At 50.5% G+C, this 24,375-nt stretch overlaps 6 protein-coding genes across 6 annotated transcripts; 5 read left to right on the forward strand and 1 right to left on the reverse strand.

Moving 5' to 3' along the window:
• The first annotated feature begins 1,523 nt into the window (after window positions 1-1,523).
• On the forward strand, window positions 1,524-2,874 carry B0T23DRAFT_374860 (uncharacterized protein). Its single transcript, XM_062836872.1, has one exon. It carries the CDS (start codon window positions 1,721-1,723, stop codon window positions 2,456-2,458), a length of 738 nt encoding a protein of 245 aa, XP_062695944.1. The 5' UTR covers window positions 1,524-1,720; the 3' UTR covers window positions 2,459-2,874.
• A 5,815-nt stretch (window positions 2,875-8,689) lies between these two features.
• On the forward strand, window positions 8,690-9,260 carry B0T23DRAFT_90520 (uncharacterized protein). Its single transcript, XM_062841973.1, has one exon. It carries the CDS (start codon window positions 8,842-8,844, stop codon window positions 9,136-9,138), a length of 297 nt encoding a protein of 98 aa, XP_062695945.1. The 5' UTR covers window positions 8,690-8,841; the 3' UTR covers window positions 9,139-9,260.
• Window positions 9,261-11,109: 1,849 nt separating this feature from the next.
• B0T23DRAFT_374871 (uncharacterized protein) lies at window positions 11,110-11,515 on the forward strand (the record flags this gene model as incomplete). Its single annotated transcript, XM_062836873.1, has 1 exon — window positions 11,110-11,515. The coding sequence occupies one exon, from the start codon at window positions 11,113-11,115 to the stop codon at window positions 11,374-11,376; it is 264 nt and encodes an 87-aa protein (XP_062695946.1). The 3' UTR covers window positions 11,377-11,515.
• Window positions 11,516-13,731: 2,216 nt separating this feature from the next.
• On the forward strand, window positions 13,732-17,759 carry B0T23DRAFT_402778 (uncharacterized protein; the record flags this gene model as incomplete). Its single annotated transcript, XM_062838708.1, has 4 exons — window positions 13,732-14,752; window positions 14,809-14,880; window positions 14,942-15,160; window positions 15,214-17,759. The coding sequence occupies 4 exons, from the start codon at window positions 13,732-13,734 to the stop codon at window positions 17,757-17,759; spliced, it is 3,858 nt and encodes a 1,285-aa protein (XP_062695947.1).
• A 2,053-nt stretch (window positions 17,760-19,812) lies between these two features.
• Window positions 19,813-21,689, reverse strand: B0T23DRAFT_353924 (uncharacterized protein). Its single transcript, XM_062836117.1, has 2 exons — window positions 21,046-21,689; window positions 19,813-20,985 (listed from the first exon to the last, which is right to left on the reverse strand). The coding sequence occupies exons 1-2, from the start codon at window positions 21,361-21,363 to the stop codon at window positions 20,263-20,265; spliced, it is 1,041 nt and encodes a 346-aa protein (XP_062695948.1). The 5' UTR covers window positions 21,364-21,689; the 3' UTR covers window positions 19,813-20,262.
• A 512-nt stretch (window positions 21,690-22,201) lies between these two features.
• On the forward strand, window positions 22,202-24,030 carry B0T23DRAFT_90586 (homoserine acetyltransferase). Its single transcript, XM_062841974.1, has one exon. The coding sequence runs from the start codon at window positions 22,318-22,320 to the stop codon at window positions 23,893-23,895; it is 1,578 nt and encodes a 525-aa protein (XP_062695949.1). The 5' UTR covers window positions 22,202-22,317; the 3' UTR covers window positions 23,896-24,030.
• The last annotated feature ends 345 nt before the right edge of the window (window positions 24,031-24,375 follow it).

The following is a 24,375-nucleotide window of genomic DNA, read 5'->3' on the forward strand; positions in this document are numbered from 1 at the left end:
GGAGGCTCTTACAGCCGCCTGTGTCATCATTTGCTCTGGCACCTTGTTGTTCCGACCTTTGCGCTTCGAAGGCCACCTAGAGACGCGACGAAATGGCGGGCTCCCCTCGTAACGAGAAGTGGTATCGGAATTACGAAGCCATGCGCCGGCCTTATAATTTGGCTGGTGCAATGGTGCAGTGGTGCAGCGGTCTACCGTTGCCCAGGAATTTGATACTGTACCATGCTGTAAATACACATGCACACTACCGGTACCGCCAAGAGGTAGAACTCTGGAGACCCCAAGACATGGGAGGCTGGACCAATTCTTAGGTACTTTTCTTCAACAGGGGGGGACGGGGCCTTCTCTCGACCTTGCACTTTCATCAACAGCGGCCGGATGCAATGTACGCGGGGCCGTCCACAATGCCTAGGTACAGACCAGACCAGGCCAACCCGTTTATCCAAGACCACCGAGGCGGTGGAAGGTACACTATAGAATTTATCTTAGTTTTGACGGCCGATGTGTCAATGACACTGGATAGCGGTGCAACCCATTTTCAGAACTTAAATAGGTACCCGGTGCGGCGGCAGACAAGGGCCGAGTAAAAAAGCGAAGCTCCCAGCAAGCAGGTTGAGATGGGACACAGTTCTTTGACGTTGTGCATACCGCGCACCATAGTGCACCTGTCGGTCCATGTATAGGTATCTAGCCTCCGCAGGCTGCTAAACAGCCCAGCCGGGTTCCCAGGGCTAAACGCCAACATCAAAACCCGGGCATTCGGAAACTTCTTGTTGTGCAGAGCAACCTGAAGCTTTGGATAGACACTGTTAGTGATGGAGGTTGGTGATGGAATCAAGCCTTGGCGCGGAGGAGCAGGTGGAGTGTTGTTTGGTAATTGGCCTGGCTTGACGGTCCTTCTCGCTTCCCTTCCGAATTGCCATCACAATCGATGATCTTTGTTTGGGTCAGCGAAGACCTTGAGGTTGGAGAAGCCTGCCATAATCAGCGGATATACAGCCCGAGAAAATTCGGTTACGTCCCAAGGGTGGTGAGTCGGGTTGTAAGATAGTCGGTTGGTCGGTTGGGCAAAGTACCGGCTTAGCTTTGTCGCCGAATTGGCACCGCCTGATACCACGAACGTCGGATGCTCGGTGTGTGCTGCGAGTTAAGCATGACGTGAATGGTGGACTCTCAAGCAGGTGGAAGAGCAAGAAAAGCACTGGTGCAGTGATTCAAGGTCGGCGACAAATGGAAAAGGTCCAGGTCGCGGAGTTGAACCCAAGACGTGGGTCGCGGGCGGGCCCAAGACTGCATAGTGGGTACCGTGTACCTGCCGGTTACGGAGCCGTACATGATGCCCCATGTCGACCCAATTTTACCCCTGCCGTTCTCTGGCCGTTAGCGGGGTAGGTGCCGACGGGAAGCTTCAACTTCTGAACTTCGACTGTCACTGCACCAGGGGCAGTATGGACATCACTCAGTTGCCTTCTTAGTTGGGAATTCATCCAAGACCTCTTTAGCGTTTCTGGGTTGTTATTCAATGAACATGACTTAAGTATCTCTTTGAAACCGGCCTTGGAGGTCATGAAGCAAGCTCACGGCAATATTTCACACCTACCGGTTCATCGCCCCCCTGCCTGGGGACGCGATTGTACCTTCCAGAGCTTGCTGCTTACCTTACAAATGCACTCGGCCATAGGTTGAAGGCCTGTGGAGATTAGGCACAACTGTTTGTACCATGATGCCGCTGAAAGAGGAAGGCGGAATCGAGTGCATATGCTTGGTCCGAACCTCTAGATTTAGGAGTTCGAGGTCAGCGATCATCGAACTCTCCTTCACGCCACATACATACGATTCTCTAGCTGGAATCTTGGTGCTCCCATGGTTTGTTTACCAATCCTTGATCTACGGCATGCATCATGACATGAGTTTGCTCTCTCCGGGTATTCGGATTTTTGGCGGACTGGGCCGAGGGCGGTTTGACAGCTTCCATTTCCATAACCTTCCACCTGAAACATCCGGAAACATTTCTCGCATGTCTGGACTATCATGCCTAGATTCGGATCGAGGCAGAACAAGGGTCCAAGACACCAAGACGTCCAGACTCCGGAACTCGAAGACCGCAAGAAACTGCCATCAAGCTCCAATCAGGCCTTCGCGACTAAAATCACGGTGGCACAAATCGCGATTCCAATCATGTATAGCGGTGCAGACATGCCGTACTTGGTGGAATTGTCGTCATTCCGCATCTCCTACCGCAAATAATTGGACTATCCAGAGTCCGGTTTTTGCGGAAACTTCAGTTCCTCCTACAGCCACATACCGAAAAATGCTTCAAGTAGAGTGGACGCAACAGACTGTACGTTTTTCTGGGAAATCCACAGCTTCGAGACAGGCACGCTGTTTTGATTGCTTACCACGCAGTGAAATCGGTAGATCTGTAAGCGATAAAGGAACACATTTGGACTCTGACTAACTCGAACTTTTGCATGACCACGATTGCCTTTATCGGATTTCGACTGAATTCGGGCAGCCATTTTTCTTGCATTTGAAGAGGATCTTGTGCAAGAGGACGGACAGGTGAGTGCACAGACCCCTCTAGACGCTTCTGACCACTTTAAGGCACCCTTGTTCTTGCAAATCCGGCCTTGAGGTCTTGCGATTTGCAGTTTGCAGCTTCAGTACGGGAAAAAATTCAGGCACGAAATAATTTGTGATTGGGAAGCGTTCTTCATGCATAAAGGAAGGCTTCCATTTGTAGAAGCAGGGATTTCTACTGCATTATATCGTTACAGGTACTGGTGTCCTGGTAGTTTCGGGATATACCCAGGTACCTCTAGGACATGAGTCTTAAGAATCCGATATCACCCAGCATTCAGGGTGTTGGTGATAGGTAGCCATGGACCCGCCTGCACGGTGACTTCTTTCTGAAAACGACGCTGTTGAGTACCTTGATGGCCAGACGAAAATCCAAACAAGCAACTTTCCGAAACAAAGTTGCTCAAGCAGCCTGCTGAGCCGATAAACATGCCCATACGTCTTTTCAGGTGCGTGAGTCGTTTCATCATCAACAATGACATTCAGTCTTGACTAACTGGAGGATAAGCGGTCTCAGGCAATGGTGATCCAGTTTGAAGCAAGAACGACCCGCCGCGGCAGATGGGAGAACCTTGATGGCCTTTCGCCCCAATGGTCATGAAGGAGCCTCGCGCATATCATAGATTTTATCGCTGGTTACAAGTCTTTCTAGGTTTTTTTTTTTTTTTTTTTTTTTTTCAAGGGTAATCCACACCACCGTGAGGAAGTACCTCTACTATTTCACTGGATCCCTATCCAATCCCGCAGTCGGCCCAGAAGATTGACTACCCACGTCTGGGCAGCCACCAACAACCTGCCTACTCTCCAACCCCATATTCTAGAACACAGTTTTATATCACCCTATTCTGAGTGGCTCATCTTCAGACGATTTTCTGCATGTGAACGGCATATTCACATCACACCACATCTCCATCTCTGCGGCCCTCTCGGGAAGGAGGTGAGACTGACTGCTACTCCGAACTGCGCGGCTCACACGAAGCTCGGCATCGTTTCCATCCGTCAATTCGAATGCAGTATGAGCAATTGTCAGAGATATGTCTTATATGACTAAGTTGAGGACTCCCCGTAGATCAAAAATCGTTCGCGAAGACGTTGGTCAACAGAGGAGGGCTGGTTGCAGTTGAGACCAGACACTATCGTCGTGTGCGGTCTCACGTTTGGTAACTCACCTGAAACGTGCCCATTTCGAGGGAAGCGAAATATTCCGACCTGGTTCTCCCGACGCGTTCGTTTCATCTCGTTCTTTTTGACATTTACGTGCAGCTAGTTTCAATGTCTTACATGGGATATGGGGGTAAGGTCAGAACCCCTGTTTCACCTACAACTAGCTACTCTGAGCTAGGGCTACCGGTACTTTGACACAACCAATATTTCGGAATTTACTAGGACTTGAACATGGTGTTTAAGCAAGGGCTCATGGAATAAAAGAACTGTGTGATACAACTGTATCCAGAAAGCTCCACTGTTCCGTCAATAAGGGACTTGGATAAGACACTGTTGGCTCCCTATTTCACAGCCAAAGATTTCATCTATCATTTCATGAGTGAGAGAACCTGGCTATGCGTACCCTTTGGCTCTCATGGAGAAACAAAGCTACCTGAACATTGTGTCATTGTATTCAAAATTGACTATCAAAGACCCGTGTTGACAGCTTGGTTTCTCGTTCTTCAACATGGTCCGGGTATTGAAACCTAGTTGCTGGGCAATGGTCGAAATTATCCCCACATTGACGCACATCTCTAACTTCCCAGTTAATGGTAGTAAATGTATATCAGTTGGTGGAACATGATGAATACTTTCAAACAATCTGGTTCCTTTACATAATTGTTACACATGGAAGCCAACGGGTAACGTGGGCTGAAAGGAGTCTTACCCACCAGCACCAGTACCCCGTCGACGAGAATGTGAATACAAAAATAAAATCCCATGTTACGTTGAGCAATGCCCGCTTCAGTTGTTTATAGCCTGGTGTGCTCAATCTTGGAAAGAGCAACCATTGACCTAAAGTGCGTTGCTAACCTCGATCGTGCCTTCTTCTTGGTAAATGTCCTTTGGGCAGAAATCATGAGATCATTGAAATACCTGATAGCGAAGGAAGCGATCCGATATACATTTCAATCTTTGATCAGCCTGATGTCTTGTACTCTTTTCCTCAAACCTGCTAGGGTGCTGGACTAGTCAGGAAACTGACATTTTGAATGTACTCGGTTGGCTTAGTGATGGCATACCTCAAGGGACTATCTCCATCATTATCAAGTATTAGAAATACACCTGCAGCACTTCTCAGTTTAGCCTGAGACACTCTACCTACGGTATGTCGATCCCATCCTGTTGTTTCACTACTTTTCAGCATCTCTGTAAACTCTTCGAAGCACACGCTGACCCCCCCAAACTCACAAGCTACACTATGCTCACCAACGTCAGGGGTAACCACTACGCATTAATCTTGCCATTAAAACACCTTGATTATTCCAATCTGCCAGATACATCATCACGGTATCGAGCTTCCCATACCCCCCTTTGTCACACAGATGGAATTCACTCCGGAAGCAAAGAAACACCCGGCCCAGCTATATATTTGGGAACGGGAGGTGAATGTAGCATAAATGATGACAGTAGCAGACACTACTACTGCCGGAGTGTATGGACCTGTCCTTTTCCTGCTTCGTTTTGGATCATCGGTCCCATCTGATGTATATCGAGGCCGTTGATAAGCATGAAGTTACACATCAGGCAATTTCCGGACCTGGCGCCGAAGCTACGTCTCGAACATTGCTTGCTCGTGAGCCGTGAGTCCGTGTCGGAATTCCAATTGTCAGTGAAATAGAAGGATTGAATGTTAAGGATCATGACACCCACACACCTCGTTTGGGATATGGATGATAATTACGTCACCTATACTAGATGGCCACAAGCCGCCTGCAGTCGTACACTTAGACAATAACTGCGGGAAGTGGGAAGAAGGGCGTCGGAAGGCGTCGAGCAGCGTCGAGGGGATGTCCTGCATATCAGGGCTCCTGAATCTGGGGTGAATCAAAGCCAGCCAGCCAGCTTCGCAAGATATTCAAGGTAAATAATGCGTGCGCGTGGCCGCCTGGCTTTTCAAAAGGCATCGTATAAAGGAATACTTAGTGTGACGATGTTTCTTCGCTCACCGTACGTCCGAACCAGGGTATGAAAAATGGAGAATTGGGGAGAGAACTTCCGGTGAAACCTTTCCGTGTCCTCCTTCAGCTCAGAGAGCATTTTTTTCTCTTTTTTCTGAAAAGAGGCCAACGAAAGTCTTAGTCAAATCCCATGTTTATGTCTTATTAGTAACAGTTATTTAACGGGAAAAATGAACGAAGCAAATGAAGCAAGAAAAAGAAACGAAAACCACCTCTACAAGCCACCGCCAGGATAGAGACCAAGCAACAAGTGTACAAACTGAAGTCGTACAAATGACGAGAAAGGAAAGCACGAATATAAAAAGCCCTCATTACCTAACCACATCAACCTTGACACCGCCTGGCTCCTCCAGAGATGATGGTCGATGAAAATCATTATACATGCGAGAACTGAGTTCTCCCTACCTATCCATGTCAAGGGAACAGCCAAGAGATGAACGAAACATGGGACTGGAACTTCTGGGTTCTGGATCGAATAAGGTTTACTTCTTGGCAAGACCACCAAAGAAACAAAACCGAAACCAAGCCAACTCACGTGGCGAAACTGCTCGCTTCATATAGTACTTGAGCAAGCAGTAGACAGAATGACTGGCAGGTAGTCTCGAGATCTTCAAGAAAGTCCTGGTCTGGCCCTGGTCCTTGGCGCCTGGCGCTGCCGTAGTCTGGTTCTTCACAAGGTATAATGAATGACAGGCTTCAAACACAGTGGTATGCAAAACTAAGTCGGTAATCCTCGGGCAAATTTACCGTGTGTTGAGTGGTACCAGCTAGGGTTGCCATCGGTTCCAGGTCTCTTTTAAATTTGCTTCTTGTGTGTTATTAGAGTAATAATTTCCCGCAAAAGATGACAGTTACGGAAAGGAAGAGTCTTCCCTAAATCGATGCTTCTGTAGAAGCTAACCCTAACGAAATGAAAATGAACAACAAGGATCCAGCAAGATGATAGCTGAAGCTAGCCTAGCCATGCAACGTGCTTGAACACATGTACACTAGCATAGAGGTACCTACTTAGCAAGGTTTGAAGTTGTAGGTCTCAGTGATAATGCAGCTTTGGGAATCGTGATCTGTATAGTTCGTGAATTGCCCGATTGGACGGAGCGTTCCTTCAAGCATCGATTCTCTACTATAGTACCTAGCTTTCGCCTTGGACCTGTGAATCTCCAATTTTTCATGCAGCCACTCCTCCACCTGTTGTGTACCTTCGCTGACTGCTTCTCTTCTGAGCATATCTGTGTTGTGCTTTCTGAAAAGAGAAGTAAGCGTACCGATTGCACCGACGCAAACCTGAAACCCTGGTTAAGAAGCAAATGATAGGCAGAAAGTGATGAGCGATCTGGCATCTGCCACGAGATCTCGTGGGGGATTGACGTGTCTCCATGTGCTGTGCTGGGATCAACATGAGCGGGCGAACGATAGACATCGCAGTTAACCATGCAATCAGATAGTACGCAGTATGCTTTTTGATTTGACCTTCAGAGCGCTACTTTGCGCCTAAGTCAGAGAAAATTTATGAAGACTGCAGTTTGAATCAAGGCGAATCAGGTGAAGATGACGTGGTGGACTTCCCAAAGGAGATGTATAGATCCGAACATGCGTTGGTGGCTGTCTGACTGTCAAACCCCCATGCTTGATTCGAGAGCCAAACAGAAAGACAGAGCCAGTATACTCACCAGCCAGACGATGTATTGCAGAAACTCCGCCCTAGAAGGCGTTGACAACTAGCTGAGAAATGTCAGTTCCAAAGCTGTTGTCTAGTTAAGGTATTCAACCAACTGAGGACGTTCAAATTGTTAAAAGAAAGAAAGAAAAACCTCAAGAGGATGGGACTTTTCAAACTTTGGTTCAGCCAATCCCACGAGACGGTCGTAATTATTATGCATGTCGGTGAAGCACGAAGCGCCTTTGCCAGGCTCCTTAATGTTGATGGACGTACAAGATGCGGATATGCGTTGTATGACCAGATGCCATGGTGCGGCTACATAGAAAAGCACCCGTTACAGCTGCATCTCCGTCGATCGTCGAGGATACCTACGTGCGCTGTCAACAACACCGGTGAAATGAAAGATACTCCCGATCGACAGGAACAGTTGGTGAATATCGAGTGAGAAAGCAAAAACAGTGAAACATATCAGCTGCAGGGCTCTGCCAGAACCGACGACGAAGAGAAGCCAAGGGCGAAGAGGCACGTCGTCTTAGACATTTGGTGGATCACGGACGGGAGAAGGAACTCCCCGGGGTTTTTGTGGGTCCTTCTAGACCGAAGCCAAGGGGTGGGCCCGGGAGAACTTCCCGTCCACCAAGGTAGCGTGCCCCGGCTCGCTCCGAGCAGGCCGTCTGCATAATAATCTGTCCCTCAAAACTTGAGCGTCCTTGCTGTGGGTGGTTGTCAACGAAGATTACCTAGCTCTTAATTTTACATCTACCAAACAAGTAATCAGAACAGTGTGCTCAATGCACTTGCAATGATTTCAGTTATTGTTAGTTGAGGAAATGAAACCCTACGAGCCTGTCAAACTGTGAAAACTTGGGTTTTCATACCTGATCCCAAAGGCGTGGAATGCTGATGACGGCCTCGAGGGTGCTTTGGAACCGTGCCTATGGTTATGTGGATGGTCTGGGATGCATTCCTTCAGCTTCTTATCACCGGGGTTTTAGTGCCTTTAGCTTTGGCTGCGGTTGTACTTTTTCATTTTAGCATGCTCACTGGGACGCACATCGTGTTCCGATCAGCAGGTTATGAGTGAGCTAAGCTCATGTTGCGCCCGTTTGGCAGCTCCCAAGCTTTCTTAGGTGTACCGAAGAGCAGCTTGGCTTCGGTCTTTGGGAATATTGAGGCTATCATGACCAGATTTGGTCTCGTCGATTCCACCTGTTCTGGTGCCTTGCTGTATCAAGCTGACCGTGAATAAGTAGGCATTCAACGTTCCAAGTGCTGGCGCAGCGTCACCGCACACTTCCGGTGGTCTAGACATCTCTCAGCCTAGTCCCCAGTATTTTGTGCCGTAGTGTATACAGGAACAATGATTAAAACCAAACAATCGATGCCCTGTTAACGAACGGAGACTCTCCTGATTGCTGGAGTCGTCGAATATTCATGTGTAACCGGCGGGTGACTGGACTAGCCAACCTTGTATTTCTGACCCCTCCATCAGCCCAGTTGCTTCTCGAAATCGGGGCAAAGCACAACAAGGCCATGAGGCATGTTGTGCAACATATTGTGCAACCCTCGAGGCTGCAGCAGTCCTCGGATGTAATGATGGGTATTTTCCCATTTGACGGCTCCTCGACGTGGCTTTCGTTTCGGTCAAAGCACTGGAAATGCTCTCCAGGCAACCATGATGGGAAAAGCGTGGTATTCTCAGAACTCGCATCTCTGTCGGGCGGCAGCTGACGCACGATGACAATAATAACTGTGACCAAGGCGAGTCGAGGATGACGGGAGCAAGGCTAACTCGAACCCAATTCCAACTAGGACAATAGCTGCGCCGCACACAGTGTAGCGGCGGGTGAGGCGGGATCTTGAAGAGGCAGCCCTATGGGCGTATTACTGCATGCACCCTCAGCATCAGGCGATTAGTGTGCTGGGCACGATCCAGAAAATTGTAGAGAGGTCAAGGTGTCCATTCCCTCGCGGCGTTAGAAAAACAGCCCATCTTCTTTGTGAAGGATGCCATGAAAAGCCGCAGCTGCCGTTGACGACCATTTTGATGCGAGGATTCCATCCCGGGGATGCTGAAAAATGACAAAGAATCTGCAAGGACCGAGCCAGGGGGCGGCTGTTGAATATATTGAATCCGTGATATCAACCGAAAGGAGAAGGGCCCGGCTTAATAACAGCCTTGTGCAATGCCTGGTACGTACAGCAAAAGACGAGTCGAGGATCTGGGCGCTCGACGGAGTGTAGATGGCACGGGGAGACGGGGCTCGGGGCAGGGGAAGGTGGCCGAATGGTCGTAGAAATAAACCGAACATGTTACGGTCAGCACTTTACATCTTGGGTGTACTCTTATTACGCATTTCAGCGTCTTAATTCATACCTTTGAGCTTAAATTTCAAACAGTTCTCGGAAAGATTTCAAAGGGACTCTAGCTGATATATTTTGAACTTTCAATGATCCTTATCACTGTTTTGTGACGGCCTTTCCTAGCCAAAGCGCGCCGTGCTAGACTATCTTTGGCCACCACTGGTAGGTCGAGTCTCCGTAGTGACGTCCTCGTGGAAATAAAGAGATGCCCATCCAAGTTGAAGAGCGCGCGCCTCGTGCTTATCAAACACGGGTACCTGTCCCAATAATGAGGGGTCATCGAGGTGATCATCAAGAACCTGAATGGATGTGCAAGAGTTACGGGATGCATTCATTTTTGGATCGGCAATTCTTTCGTGCTACTGACAAGTATATAGATATACCTATATGCGCTCAGTCAGCGGTCCAGATGGTTGTTGGCTGGTTGGACAATCGTGCGTAGGTCGGTGCTGTCTTTATAGGCACTAGGCTTCTCTTTCCCAGGCAGCATTTGTATGAAAGTGGGTTCATGTTTGATGAGGAAGGGAGGGGCGGGGAAAACTGGGGGAAACCGGCAAAGTCTGGCAACATTGTACATAACTGGACACGGCAGGAGCCAAAAGAATGGTCGGGGGCCAGGCGGGGGGCTAAGTACCGCTTCGAACAGCAACCGTTGTACTCGACGGGCAGGAGCGAGAAGAAATCCCAAGAGCGAACAATGAATGTCCCAGACATCAATGGCGCAAAGAGCCATCACTTACCTCTACGGTAGCCACAATAATCAAGATCGTTCAACCCCACTGCATCTGGTCCCGTCTCTTGCCGTTCATCCAAAGACGAGCAGTGACCAGATTGTCCGATAAGGTGGAAAAAGATGTGCCTTGAACCACTGTCGTCGGTTCTGATCTTTCCCCGCGCTGAGGCAGAATGTTTGATTGATCAAGGGCCAAAATCCGATGGTGCCAGCCGAGACTCGAAATGCTGTACAGTCCGGGTGTAGCGTGCCAGAGACGAGCGAGGTGGGCTGGAAAGGGGCTCGGAGCATCGAGATGATGCAACAGGGACTGGCTGAATGGGGGCAGGTAGAGCCAAGGAGACTACACCTATGACGTGCATGGCACTGGACCACAAAGCCGCAGAAATACCTGCGTTCCTTGTACCTTCAGAACATTCCGGCCCCGAAACAAAGCTCGCGCTTCCGCTCATGTTTCTTCCGGCTCGGTACCTGGCAATTTCAAGCACAGAAGAGGGAAAAAATGCGGATACGTTTTCCTGGCTGGTGCGTCGTTTCTGTTTCGTGACTCAATCTCCATCAACGGTAAAAGGACGGGCCGGTCATTCAACAGAGAAATTCTGCAAAAAATGTCGCGTGGGTTTTTGTGTGAATTGGGTATTTTCTGCAAAGCCCTGTTGCCCACTGTAGCCCTGCACGCTTCTGCACTTTGTCTTTCTTCGCCGCAGTTCCAGTGTCACAGTGTGTATTTTGCGTGTTTCTTTGGCTTTCTGAGGTTCGATTTCTTTTCAGCGGGGGCACCTATGTGGTTGCGCTCTTGCAGTAAGTACCTCTTTTGTGCAGTCCAAGCCTGGTTTGTTCGAGTCGTTAGCGCGGGACTTCACTACACCTGACACTCTACGCAATTCAACCCTTATTCCACCTGACCTCATACAAGAGACTAGTATCAACTGGATGCGTTTCGTATACTTCAAGCCCCCTATCCAAGTCTCCGTTCTCAACCTGGTTGTCCCGTGCCCGATTTTACTTTGTAGTTCTGTAGACCCCTGTCGCAAGAAACGCCTAACAAATTAACCTGGGCTGAGCTGTACGGAACGCACTTTTCGTACCAAGACCGCTGATTGGCTCAGAAAGCAGCAAAGGGTCTCCAGAAATTACGGTAACTTACACATCGGAGAAGCTGAGCACTGTCGTCGAGGCTTAACCAATAATCCAATGGCGCTTGAAGTCCTCCCGTCCGGGGTACCGGAGAGGTAAGGATAGGCGGTCGGTAATCCGCTGTAACTGCGTAATGAACGGCACGCTCATTGTGGGCACAACCGGGGATCACCGCACGCTCAAATGGGGTCCAAGGATCGCTGGGACCGACCTACGAGACGGAAATCTTGACGGCGTGAACGGGTTGCCGTTGAAGGGAGACCAGTGAATGAGCGATTCCAAAGGTGGGAGCAGACCAATGTTGAATGCTCCTTTTTTGTAGGTACCTAGTGTACGAGTGGGAGTTGAGATGCCATCCAGTTTAGCCCCGGCGTCACTGGCTCCATCCAGGTAAAGGGACTGTGTACAGGCTGCAGTGCTGCTATCACTAGCGACCCAGGTGGCACTTGCACTGCGACTTGGAAAGTAGCGAGCGCCCAGTTCCAGTTTCCCACTTCCCGTCGAAACACAGCGACTGTGGAGGTACCGACTGCCGTCACCATCTCTTTCTCTCGACTCCTTCCGGTCTTGAACTCGTCTGGTATTCTCTTTCTGCACCTCTGACATCCAAGCAGAGCAGGGTCAGATCGCATTACTTTGACCTCCTTCCCGTCCTGTCGAGATTCAGTGACCAGGTTGACGCTTGACGGTCGACACCACCTAGCCGTCGCCTCTGTCGCTGTACCTACCTCACTTCACTCACCTCGCACTGCACCCACCACGGCATTGCACATTCGTCTGGATTGGAATTTCGTCCAAACCAAGGAGCGGCGCTTTCAACTGATCTTCCGCTTCCCGCCCACCACCACGCAACCACCCACTCAGGTTCAGCGAAGCGAACTGCGAAGCGGTAGAGGCACTTCAAGGCACCTCCTCCACCACTCACGCATTACATTTCCGCACCGCACCGCACCGAACACCGACATCACCCTTTATTCCACTTCGTCGCTCGTCGGTGTCGTCTCGTCGTCTTTGCTGCTCTGCCTCTCCCACTCATCCTCGACAACGTCGGCGACTGGCTTTCTTCGACTGCCTGCCTGCTTTCGAGATCGATCGCTCGCCCTACGCCAGCATCAATTCTTTCCCTATTTCCCCCTGTCGACACAAAGACCGCCCTTGGTTGGTTCTGCTCCTCAATCCCGGCCTCACCGGCATTTGTTCTTAGGGACCTCAACGCGTCGGCCTGGAATCGTTTCCTCTCGATTATTTCCACCACGCCTTTCTTCACCCTTATTTCTTTTACGCCATTCGAGAGATATTCCGTCCGAACGACGCCGAGCACCTCCCGGATGTTCTAGCTTTTATACCCTACTTGCGCATATTTGCCTTTACACGCCCACTCTACTCTGCGGTCGCTCCGAGTGTGCATTTTCGCAGATTTGCTCGAATATCACGGTCATCGGTCGTTCAGCCTGATTTCCCGGCTCGCAACAGTTTGCTGCGATCCACGACTTGTTTCTCGACCTGACGCGCTCGTCGACCGACCTACAATCGTCCCTCCGTTCGTCTCCGATCCTCTCTCGACCCTATCCTTCTCTTCTCGATAACCCGGTTCTCGAACCTGTCAGCAACGTGCGAACAGGGTGTTCCCGAGGCGATCGTGTTTAGACCAGGATAAGGGATTTGGTGTCTGGAACGGCTATCCTGGAGCTGAAAGGTTGTCTTCACGAGACGCGCCACAGTGGACGGTTAGTTGTCGTGGGACACTTCAACCTGCGGACAAGAACGTGTGCTTGCGAACTTGACACTCGTGCTCTGGAAGCGATTTTGAGGTCTGCGCCAAGCGCTGGCGGCAAACAATACCGTACCAGGTACCAGTTGGTCGTTGGAAAATAGACGAAGCGTCTCTTTCAAGCGTGCATACTGCGCTTAGCAAAGAGTACATAACCTTAACCGCGTTGCCTTAGTGAACGAGCAAAGCACATAACGTCTGTACATTTATCAGCGTGCCTTCTACGTATCAAGCATTGTGCCGCCCGCGTCCGTTCAACCCTCAGATCTGAACCGCAGGCCGGACTTGCACCGAGAGCAGATCCTGACCATAACCTTTGATGGACGCCCAGCCGGCCGCGGCTGAACTCAAGCATCATTATCAAACAAACCTGTGGACGCGTCTACCCGCCGAACCTGCGATATCGAAGACGACCTCGATTTACGCTCCAGAGTCTGTCATTGCATACTTGCCCTCTCATCTCGAGCTCTTGCCGATTCTGCTCCCGCAACACTTGAGCATCTCTCAGGATAAGCTGCAGTACTATAACAGGCTTGTTTCTTCCAGCCGAGGAGGCGGTAGTTGTCTGACTACCTTACAATCGCCGACTGCGATTTCGTTGACGCAATCTCAGCCTGTCGCGCGGTCGAAATCATCTTCCAAGGTGTCGACCAAGGACGGCTTGCACGGGAAGCTCAGCGTCCTGAGCTGTCATGGGAATAGGCCAGTCAAGCACACAGAAAACGCCGAACGCGTGCTTATAACGTCCGCAAAGGAAATGTCAGTCAAGATGTCGGGAAAGAAACAACCAGATCAGAATGGTCTGCACGGCCTACCCGCCCGACCGCCGCTCCCAACCGACCAGATGAATCATCTTCCAGCTACGGTAACCAGCTCAGTACCATCTACACCTCATCAACATGCTAGGAAATTCTCGTTCGAGTCCCGTGATCCATCCCCTGGCGCCACACAGAACCATTCGCCCCGTTCTGCATATTCGGAGACAAATGGTAACGTGCCATCACTTCGGCCACTGCCTCCCAGGTTAGGGGGCTGTCGCTTCGAGACCGCCATTCCATTCTCTAGACGACGAATGCCATACAGTATCGGAGCGGATAGACTGGATCCGGTTGATCCAGACAAGATTAAGAGCAGGCTATCAGAGGACCATGAGGCGAAACTCACAACAACCCTGCGCGAACTATATGACAGTCTAATACCAACCCCAGAGGTGGAGCGCAAGAGGAAAAAGCTGGTACAAAAGCTGGAGAAGATACTAAACGATGAGTGGCCTGGACACGATATTCAAGTACACCTTTTCGGGTCTTCAGGCAATCTGCTATGTTCTGACGACTCTGACGGTTAGTCCGAATTTCCCTTACTATGCGGTTAAGATTTAAGTGTTGACGTTTGGCAGTGGATATTTGCATCACAACTCCATGGAAAGAATTGGAGAGCGTCTGCATGATCGCTGAGTTACTCCATAAACGTAAGTTTTCTCTCTCTGAAACAGCATGTCTGTGGCTCAAGTACTAATTCCGTCCTTACAGATGGCATGGAGAAGGTCGTTTGTGTCTCGTCAGCAAAGGTACCAATTGTCAAGATATGGGATCCCGAGCTCCAACTAGCATGTGATATGAATGTCAACAATACACTGGCACTGGAGAATACCAGGATGGTGCGTACGTACGTCGAAATTGACGAACGCGTGCGGCCTTTGGCCATGATCATCAAGTATTGGACAAGGAGGAGGATAATTAATGATGCAGGTCAGTCGCCCTGTGGTTCGTTCCTCGACATGCACTTGCTTACTCTTTTGCAGCATTTGGTGGCACATTAAGTTCTTATACATGGATATGCTTGACTATTGCATTTCTACAATTACGGCACCCTCCAGTTCTCCCAGCACTTCACCAAGAAAACAGCCTCAAGCTTCTTAGGCCAGATGGGACAAAGAGCGATTTTGCTGATGACATCGACAAGTTGCGCGGATTTGGGGACAAGAACAAGGACAGCTTAGCGGCTCTTCTTTTCAACTTCTTCCGTTTCTACGCGCACGAGTTTGACTACGACAAGTATGCATTGTCAATACGCACCGGCAAGCTCCTGAGTAAAGTTGAGAAACGCTGGCATATTGGTGTTAACAATATGCTCTGCGTGGAGGAGCCATTCAACACCATGCGCAATCTTGGGAATACAGCCGACGACACGTCTTTCCGGGGTCTCCACATGGAGCTACGTCGGGCATTTGAACTGATTGCCAACGGCAAATTCGAGGAATGCTGTGAGCAATATGTATTCCCCAAGGAGGAGGAAAGGACTATCTTCCAGAAACCGGCCAGTACATCTAGGCCAATTTTGGTTAGAAGCTCTTCGCAGACGCACTCAAGTCGAAACCCACGGAATGGCGGCTTTCGAAACGCACGACAATACAATCGGAACGGAAACGCCGGTCGCCGGGGCTCATCGAGTGTGACACACGATCCCAATTCAACCTATGTGCCGGCCGGAATTCCAGGGCAGATGGCTGCACCTGAGTTCCTGCAGTGGTATCACCAGCACGGGATACCTCCCGAAGTTTACGCATCCCAGCTCAACGCACTGAGTCAACAGCAACAGCAGCACCAGCAGCAACAAGATAGTATCCGATATCAGCTGTTCGCGCACTCACAGCAAATAAACCAACAGCAGTTGCTCGCCCATGCTAATAGGACGAGGGCGGGCGGCTCACAGAACACCGATAGGTCTCGGACGAACTCTTTTGATAATCTCCCGACGAGTCCTCCAGTACGGCCTGAGCAACTACTCTACGGTTACGCATTTCCGTTGCAGAACCCCGCCTATTTCCATCCGGCACTACAGACATATCCGTCCTCCCCTGTGACGGCAGCTGCAACAGCTGGTGGAGGGCCCGAGTATAGGCGAAGCCTCCATCGAAATGCTGCGGCTAGTGAGTCCGGCGCTTCTACTGGTAGCGGTGCGCTCAGGTCTCAATCCCAACCAGCGTCGAGGACCCCTACGGCCTCTACTCAGAACATGACGGGCTATCTCGGGACAAGTCAGCCTTCAGTTGGAATTCCTATTCCATTCCCGCGGATGGCAATGCCACATTACGTGCCAGACGAAGCGATAGATTCGGATATTGATCTTGCATCAGCCAACAGTGTGACCGATTCCCCGCCCGAGGAAGACGGTTCGCGTTACAACCACTTTTTCATGCATGGAGGCTCCAGTCCTGTCGCGAATGGTACTCACGGCATCATACCCTCCCTTGGTGAACTGACGCTCGACAATGAGACTCGCCACCGACTGTCGAGTGACCAGCTGCCTCAGTCGGTCCTTGACAGAAGAATGAAGCGTACCTCACGGTCTCCCTCGCCTCTGGGCCACAGTAGGACCCCATCAGTTGGGAATAGTTCTGCGCCGTCGGCGCCCGTTTCGCAAACCAATGGCAAGCTCGCTCCCAGCCGTGGGCCTCTGGTTGTTAATGGCTCGATGGGCAAAACCAAACCTGCTTCAAGTGTCTCTCGTCAACCACTACCCGTTGCAGAGCCTCCGGTCCCGGAAGATGCGACTTATGAGAATCCTGTTTACATCCACCAAGGCTTCTACAATGGGGGTTGGACCGAGCCGACCAACTTCCATTTGCCCACTGTCACTGGTCACAACCCTGCTCAGTTCCCGGACCGGCCGGTAATTGTAAATAGTACTACAGCTACCCGGTCTCCAGCCTCGTCCAAGAATATGGGGGACGCATCATTCCAGCAGCGCATCGCAATGGCCAACAGTTTCCATCCTGGCATTCCATACGCGCCACTGACCAGCGATACCACTTCGTCGCCTGGATTATCTCCTCCCAATGGTGATCGTATGAGATCAATAGCTCGCCAACAGAACGGGATAGCGCCCCTTGATCTTGCTGCTGGCAGCTTTGGCGTCTCTCAAGATTTGCAACATCTTTCACCGGTTTATGAGGCGCGAACACCATCGCCCACCCTCATGCGAAAGTATGAATCCTCGCTAGCTGTTTCCACGCCAACTCTCGAGTCTACAAACGGGTCTCGTTCAGAACGTTCAGATACCTGGAGATCAGGACAGAAGACATCGCCGGTGAAATCCCCGCCAGCAGGCCCTGCAGCAAAACTCGACTCTGTAACCCGCTCGCCGGTTCTGGATCAGCGAAGTAATGGCACTTCCAGGGGCAATGGGCACTTGCGGAATGGGAACAAGGGTCAGAGTGAGGGGCTCAGTGACTGGCAAAAGTCTAAGCCTCGCAAGAAGGGCATGGCTGATTTGAAACATGCCGCGAGTACCTTTGCCCAGAGCGAGCAGGTGCCCAAGAATGACGGAGACCGAAGAGGTGGTTGATCATTCAACGTGCGCGGCATAGTGAACCGGGGATGATCCTCAGTTCCGTTTTGTCGGACGAAAAACTAATCGCGTGTTACATCCGAGCACTTGAAATCTGGGACGTTGGCTTTATTGGATACGTATCCTAGTCTGGCTTCGTCCATCGGAAGTTTAAGCCCATATTGGACACATAGTTCAGGATTATAGCATAAGCTCGGATGACACATGCTGCCTGACTGAAGATAGATCTGCTTGTCCATTCCATGTTGCTGCTGTTCAACGACGAACCTCAATTATGGAAGGTCTTATGGACGGTCACCGTTCTGATCACCCTTCGGGCTCTACAACAACTGGAGACTGGTCAAGCTTTCTTGACGGATAGTCGTATTCCATGAACGAGTTATCTATCTGCAGACTTCGAAATAGGCGGATTCAACAGCATAAAGCATCTTTATTTCATTATATCAAAGCGAAACGACTACGCTGCATCATTTGCGGATTTAGGATGGACCGATGAACTCGGTCCTGATGAAAATAGGGGAACTGGGAGGGTTCTGTTCGGTTTTGCTTGGCCCTTATTAATGTCATTCCTGTTATCGTCGGTGTCGGTTGGCTTAGGCCATATGCACTGCATTTCACACATTCGAACGCATTTACAGAGGAGCGTTTCTCTTAAACAAGGCAGGCTGGCGAAAAGCTTCAAGGATATAGCACAGGGGTCAGAACTTCATATGGGATCATGCTGTGGCTTCTTTGTTTGGTTGTTTAGGCATCATTGACCGGCCTGGATGGTATCGTTGCTTCATCTGGAGGTTTTTCTTCTCTCATTCCCTTGCTCTACCCCATCTCCCATCTTCTCTGTCTCCGAAATTTCCAATATTTTGCCGCAAACCCACCCCTCGGGTTGAGGGGCTTCCTGCCCGTTATTTTGAGGGACCTACTTCCAGTGGGAATGTTGACTGCATCCGCATAACGTCTTGTTTATCCGAGACCACGCCGATTTTGAAGCCCGGCCTCGCTATCACCACTTCAGACTTCATCTAGGATGCCGTCAGCAGTTCACCATTTGGAACATGGGAAACAGGAAAAGGGAGGGGAACGTTACTTGCAAACGGAAAAAAGCGAACACCAAAAAAAGCTGAGCACGCATGGGAAACAAGAGGGGGAGGATCAGAGAAAAATTTTCGGGTTATTTTCATTGTCCGTTTTTCCTTGCACACTTGTTTGGTTTCACATTTGATACCAGAGTATATTAGACCCGAACAACAAAGTTCAAAACACAAAGTTTGATTAGATCATGGAATGGCAGTGGACATGGGTGTGTACATTTTTTTTCTTTCTTTTACCTTCATGGAAAGGATGATCCGGGGAAGGGAATGGGATTAGGTTCATTGGGTTATACCGATCTGGTTTCTGGCTTCCGTTTCTGGGTCAACGCAATGCGAACATGTAAAGAGAATAAAGAAGACGACGACGACGAAGAAGCATAAGATAAAGTAGTCAAAAAGCAAATATAAAAAACGAAACAAAAAAAAAAGTGGTAAAAAGATTCAAAATTTTGCATATCTCTCACTGTTTCGTTCTCCGTGATTTGATGTTCATTGTCAAATGTGGACGAAAGGAAAATATCATCCAAGTCATAGTCAGGGCAAACAAACAACAAAACGGAACAGAAACCATATGCGGACCAGAGAGATAAGAAGCACAGCCACATTGGACTGTCCCAAGTCAAAGGAGATGACTTGACTTCCCTCTTGTCCAGCTATACAGCCTGCAAGCCTGACCTCATAGCCTTGCGGTCTTTACCCTTTAAAAAAAAAAAAAAAAAAAAAAAAAAAGGAAAAAGGAGCTCTCATCTCAAAGTGTATGCCATTCTATCCCGTCGGTATAATATCAGGCGAAATTTCTTACTTCATGTGTTAGATAGACATGATTCTGAAGCAAAGTTGTAATGAACGGGCGTTTGGGAGTGGCGAGACATAAGGGACGGAAATGAGCAAATATATCAAGAACATATGAGGGAAGACACTAGAGGCTATTCGAACTGTCATGGACTGTCATGAAGCCAAGATAGAGGAGCCAAGATAGAGGAATAGATAAGAGTTCATTCAATACGTTGAGGTACGCTTAGGGTCTGTTAGAAGCGAAGCGCCATCTAGGTAGGGCATTAGGCCAATGAAGTAATCCGCGCCTCTGAACCTATGGTAACCTGAATCCCTCACTGTAAAACGCACTTCAGCAAACCCTTTATGTTATTCCATTCCATGATGAACAGCCATCATGGCCTTGTTGTTCTGTGTTCCCCTTTGCTCCGTGATTTCTTTTTTTCTCTTCTTTTTTGGTGTACTTCATGCCCTTCGTTGTACCTTAGGATAGAAAAATGAACGGCGTGTGCGACAGAAAGCGCATGTTAGAGAAAGAAGAGGAGAGGACAACGCTCGCTCAGAAAACGCCTAACGCCACCCACACATACCTCAAAACTGAGGACCGAAAAACTTAAATGTGATAACTGCTCATCATCTCAAACGACCCAGTAAACATCCACCTGAATACGCTTGATGTAATTGGCCCAACCCGCGAACCTTGCCTTGGCCCAGACAGTGATCACATCACCGAGCTTCAAGTCCCTCACGAACTTTCCGTCGCCCGTCGCCTGGCCGCGACCCACCTTGGGTAAGGGGTTCTCTATCAAGCCCTCCTCACAACCATAGCCGCTGTCGAAAAGATCAGCGCTCGAGATGTTGTCGGTCCACTTCCACTCCACTTCATATTGATGGTATTGTCCATTAGCCACCTCGTTGCACTGGATCATAGTATCTTTCTGGGGGCATAGTGGAAAGTCAAAAGTGTGCGTTCCCTGCACATGGCGGTCTCCGTCATTGTTGGGATCAACCTCGCGCACTTTTGGCAGAATAGTTGAGAGGGTCTGAGGATCAAAGGTCGGCTTGTCAATGTCGTCGCTGGTTTGGAGGCACCGTTCGAGGCCAATATCGAACCAGGTATAAGAGTTCTTGTAAGTCCGGCGGGTACGCGGCTCGCCGCCCCAGCCTTGGTCGTGGGAAACGATGGTGAACTTGATCTTGCGGCATGGGTGACTGAGGGTGGGGGATATGCGGGACTGGTAGGTGTCGATGGGGAACTCTTTGGGCTCGCGAGGAATCGGCTCGAGTGGGACTTCGCGGTTGCTGTCATTTTCGAAGAAGGAAGAAGGCGGTTTGAGGAAACCGAGAGGAAGAGTGCGTAGCTGTTTGTCGAGAATTTAGTATAAGGGTGAGGCCCAACAGCACGAGACACCCAAACTCACCAAGAAGGCGTTCTCCGAGCTGCCGTCTCCTGCGTTGACAACCCTTTGTCCTTGGGGCCAATTACTATAGTCGATGACGGTCGATGTATGGGGCCAGTACTCAGCATGATCGATGATAGCGTTAATAATCTCGGGTGGCAGTTGAAGAGCCTTCTCCAGCATCGCCCTAACGAGGATTACCTCCATGGCGGTGGGCTGGTAAGGGTTCACAGAGCGGTCGATGTCATCTTGGTCTTGGTCTTGTGCGGAATCACCCGCACTCAGCGGGCTGACCATATTCAGAGAGAGTCTTTTGAATATGGAGGACAGAAAGGCCATTGGCACGAAGGGGGCCTCGATTCGATTCTCGATGAGTGTTCGGGGCTGCTGACTATTTAACCTTCCCTGAAACCTGGACTGGACTGCAAATTGTCGGGGCAAAATAAGAGTGAATAGGCAGCAAAGGGAAAACACTAAGAATAGACTACTAAGAGCGCGGTCGTGGATATCCAACCTGGAGACAGACAGTGAATTGGGAGCCTAGGCCAAGACTGTTTGGGTCGTCAAGGTTCTGGAACCTGACGAGAAAAGCGAAGGCGGAGTGGTGCCATTTGGAACATACGTGTAGTGGTGAGCAGCTGGAGGATGGTCAAGGTGGGGCAGCGTACTTGGGAGGTAAGGTGCGGTTACGCCAGTGACATCACCCGTCGTACCCCGCATTGTCCCGTCTACATAGAGGCACATTGGCGCACAGGCATGCGTGACGGGACAGGGGCTTTACGCCGGGCCTCTCCGGACGGCTGCAGTGTGCCTGGTGGACTCGTCCATTTCACAAGGGTCCGGCAACTACTTCGATACACCCCGGGGGTGCCAGCTCGGAACGTCCCGCGCAGCACGTGAAATGACGACTTATGTTAGCGCCGTCAAGATTTATCAGAACACTGCAAACAATGTCCCGAATCCCGATTGCAATGAAGACAGAATGGGGTTAGTGAGGGGCCTGTGGCAACCTCCTCATGATTCCCCGGATTTGACGGCATCCAATTCGGTTTCGTGTTGACCCCCCCCCCCCCCCCCCCCGAACTGGGCAACTGGGATTACCAATCTCCATTTTCTCTCCATCATGAGCTCCGGGTTCGCAGTAGCGTGCCGACTCAATCTTAGCCTTCTCCTCTAACAAGGTAAACTACGGACTACATTTACACCTCGCGCTATACCATCTGTTCCTGTTTGTGCTCGTGCCTGTCGACGGTTGCATCATCTTGAACACAAGATTGAGGACATATCAGCACCATGCGGTCACAGAAACATATTGCCGCGTCACTGCGGAGGGTTTCGGGAGCCCTGTCCCACGCATCCCACAGCCCCGCGACATCACAGTCATCTAGAACTGCTGCGGTAGCTGGACTGCGGTTATCTCGAGCTCAACCACAACAACAGCAGCAACGATGCCTACACGGACAAGCGCCCCGGCGCAGCGGCGCCTCCAATCCCGCAATGGCCTTTCCCTGCCTCGACGCCCTCGAAACCCGGTCCGAAACCCTCAAGAAGCGCTCCGACTCGAGCGGCCCCGAGCCATCCTACGTTGCCGGTGCCACCCAGACCTTCCATTGTGACGAACCCCTACTTCTCGACTGGGGTGGCATGCTCCCCGAGTTCGACATCGCCTACGAGTCGTGGGGCGAGATGAACGCCGACAAGTCCAACGTTATCCTGCTACACACGGGTCTTTCAGCGTCGTCCCATGCCCATTCTACGTCAGCCAACCCCCAGCCCGGATGGTGGGAGAGGTTCATTGGTCCCGGCCTCGCCCTCGACACCGACAAATATCATATCATTTGCACAAACGTTATTGGCGGCTGCTACGGTTCAACGGGACCCAGTAGTATTGACCCGGCCGATGGACAGCGCTATGCCACCAGGTTTCCCATACTTACGCTGGAGGATATGGTACGGGCGCAATTCCGTTTGTTGGACAATCTGGGGGTCAACAAGCTGTACGCCAGCGTGGGATCTAGTATGGGCGGCATGCAATCGTTGGCTGCCGGCGTGCTATTCCCCGAGCGTGTTGGCCGGATCATCTCGATCAGCGGCTGCGCCAGGAGCCACCCATACAGCATTGCGATGCGGCACACGCAGCGGCAAGTCCTCATGATGGACCCCAACTGGAACCGAGGTTTTTACTATGACAACGTCCCCCCACACGCTGGCATGAAGCTGGCGCGCGAAATTGCGACTGTGACGTATCGGTCAGGTCCCGAGTGGGAGCTGAGATTCGGCCGTAGAAGGGCGGATCCCAGCAAGCCGCCTGCTCTTTGCCCGGACTTCCTCATAGAGACCTATCTGGACCACGCGGGAGAGAAGTTTTGCCTGACGTACGACCCAAACAGTTTGTTGTACGTCAGCAAGGCTATGGATCTGTTTGACTTGGGTCATGCGTGCCAAAAGGCTGCGGCTACCAGACGAGCTGAGCGGTTGGAGTCGCTCCATAAGGGGGTCTACGCATCAAATGAAAACGTGTCCTGCAGCCTGACGCTGCCGGACAAGCCCTACGAGGAGCAGCCTGAGTCGGGGGGCTCCGCAGATATTGACACCAAGCTTGCCACACAGTCAGACTCCTCGAAACCACCCGAGGATTTGATCAAGGGCTTGTCTGCCCTGCGGGACCACCCAGCGTTGGTTATGGGTGTTGCCAGCGATATTCTGTTCCCAGCATGGCAACAGCGCGAAATTGCTGATGCGCTGAGGTTGGCTGGGAACCGGAACGTGGCGCATTATGAGTTGAGTGAGGAGCAAAGCATGTTTGGTCACGACACGTTCTTGTTGGATGTGAAGAATGTTGGAGGGGCTATCAAGAACTTTCTGCAATAAAAAGGGGAAGGAGAGAATGTTTCAATACTGCAGATTCAACACCAGGATGGAGGAAGTTACAGTAATAGAAGCAGAGCGAAACGGGAATCCAGACCCTGAGCCATACCACGCGCAAAGCACATCCCCCTTTGCTTCCCGGTCGACTAGCCGAGATTTCATGAAACCCAAAACGTGTAAATCAATGGTCTCATGATCAGTAATCACCCACAGACCAAGTGTTCAAGTAAGTTTCAATGCCATCACTGTAGTTGTACTCGTCGACAACAAAACTAGGTTTGATCCATCAAGTAGTACGACCCAAGGACCACCGATTGACACCACCGATGCTCGGGCGGAGGATGTGGTGGAGGGGATTTTTTTTGTGGTTGGTGAGGGATGGAATGCGACGGGGAGTGTGGCGGGGAGTGATGGGGGGTTGCTGCTGATTGTTTAGTATTGGTTGGGATGTTGGCTGAGTGGGAAGGGCGGGAATAGGGTGGT

This window comes from Neurospora hispaniola (assembly GCF_033458365.1).
Source record: "Neurospora hispaniola strain FGSC 10403 chromosome Unknown B0T23scaffold_2, whole genome shotgun sequence".
NCBI lineage: Eukaryota > Fungi > Ascomycota > Sordariomycetes > Sordariales > Sordariaceae > Neurospora > Neurospora hispaniola.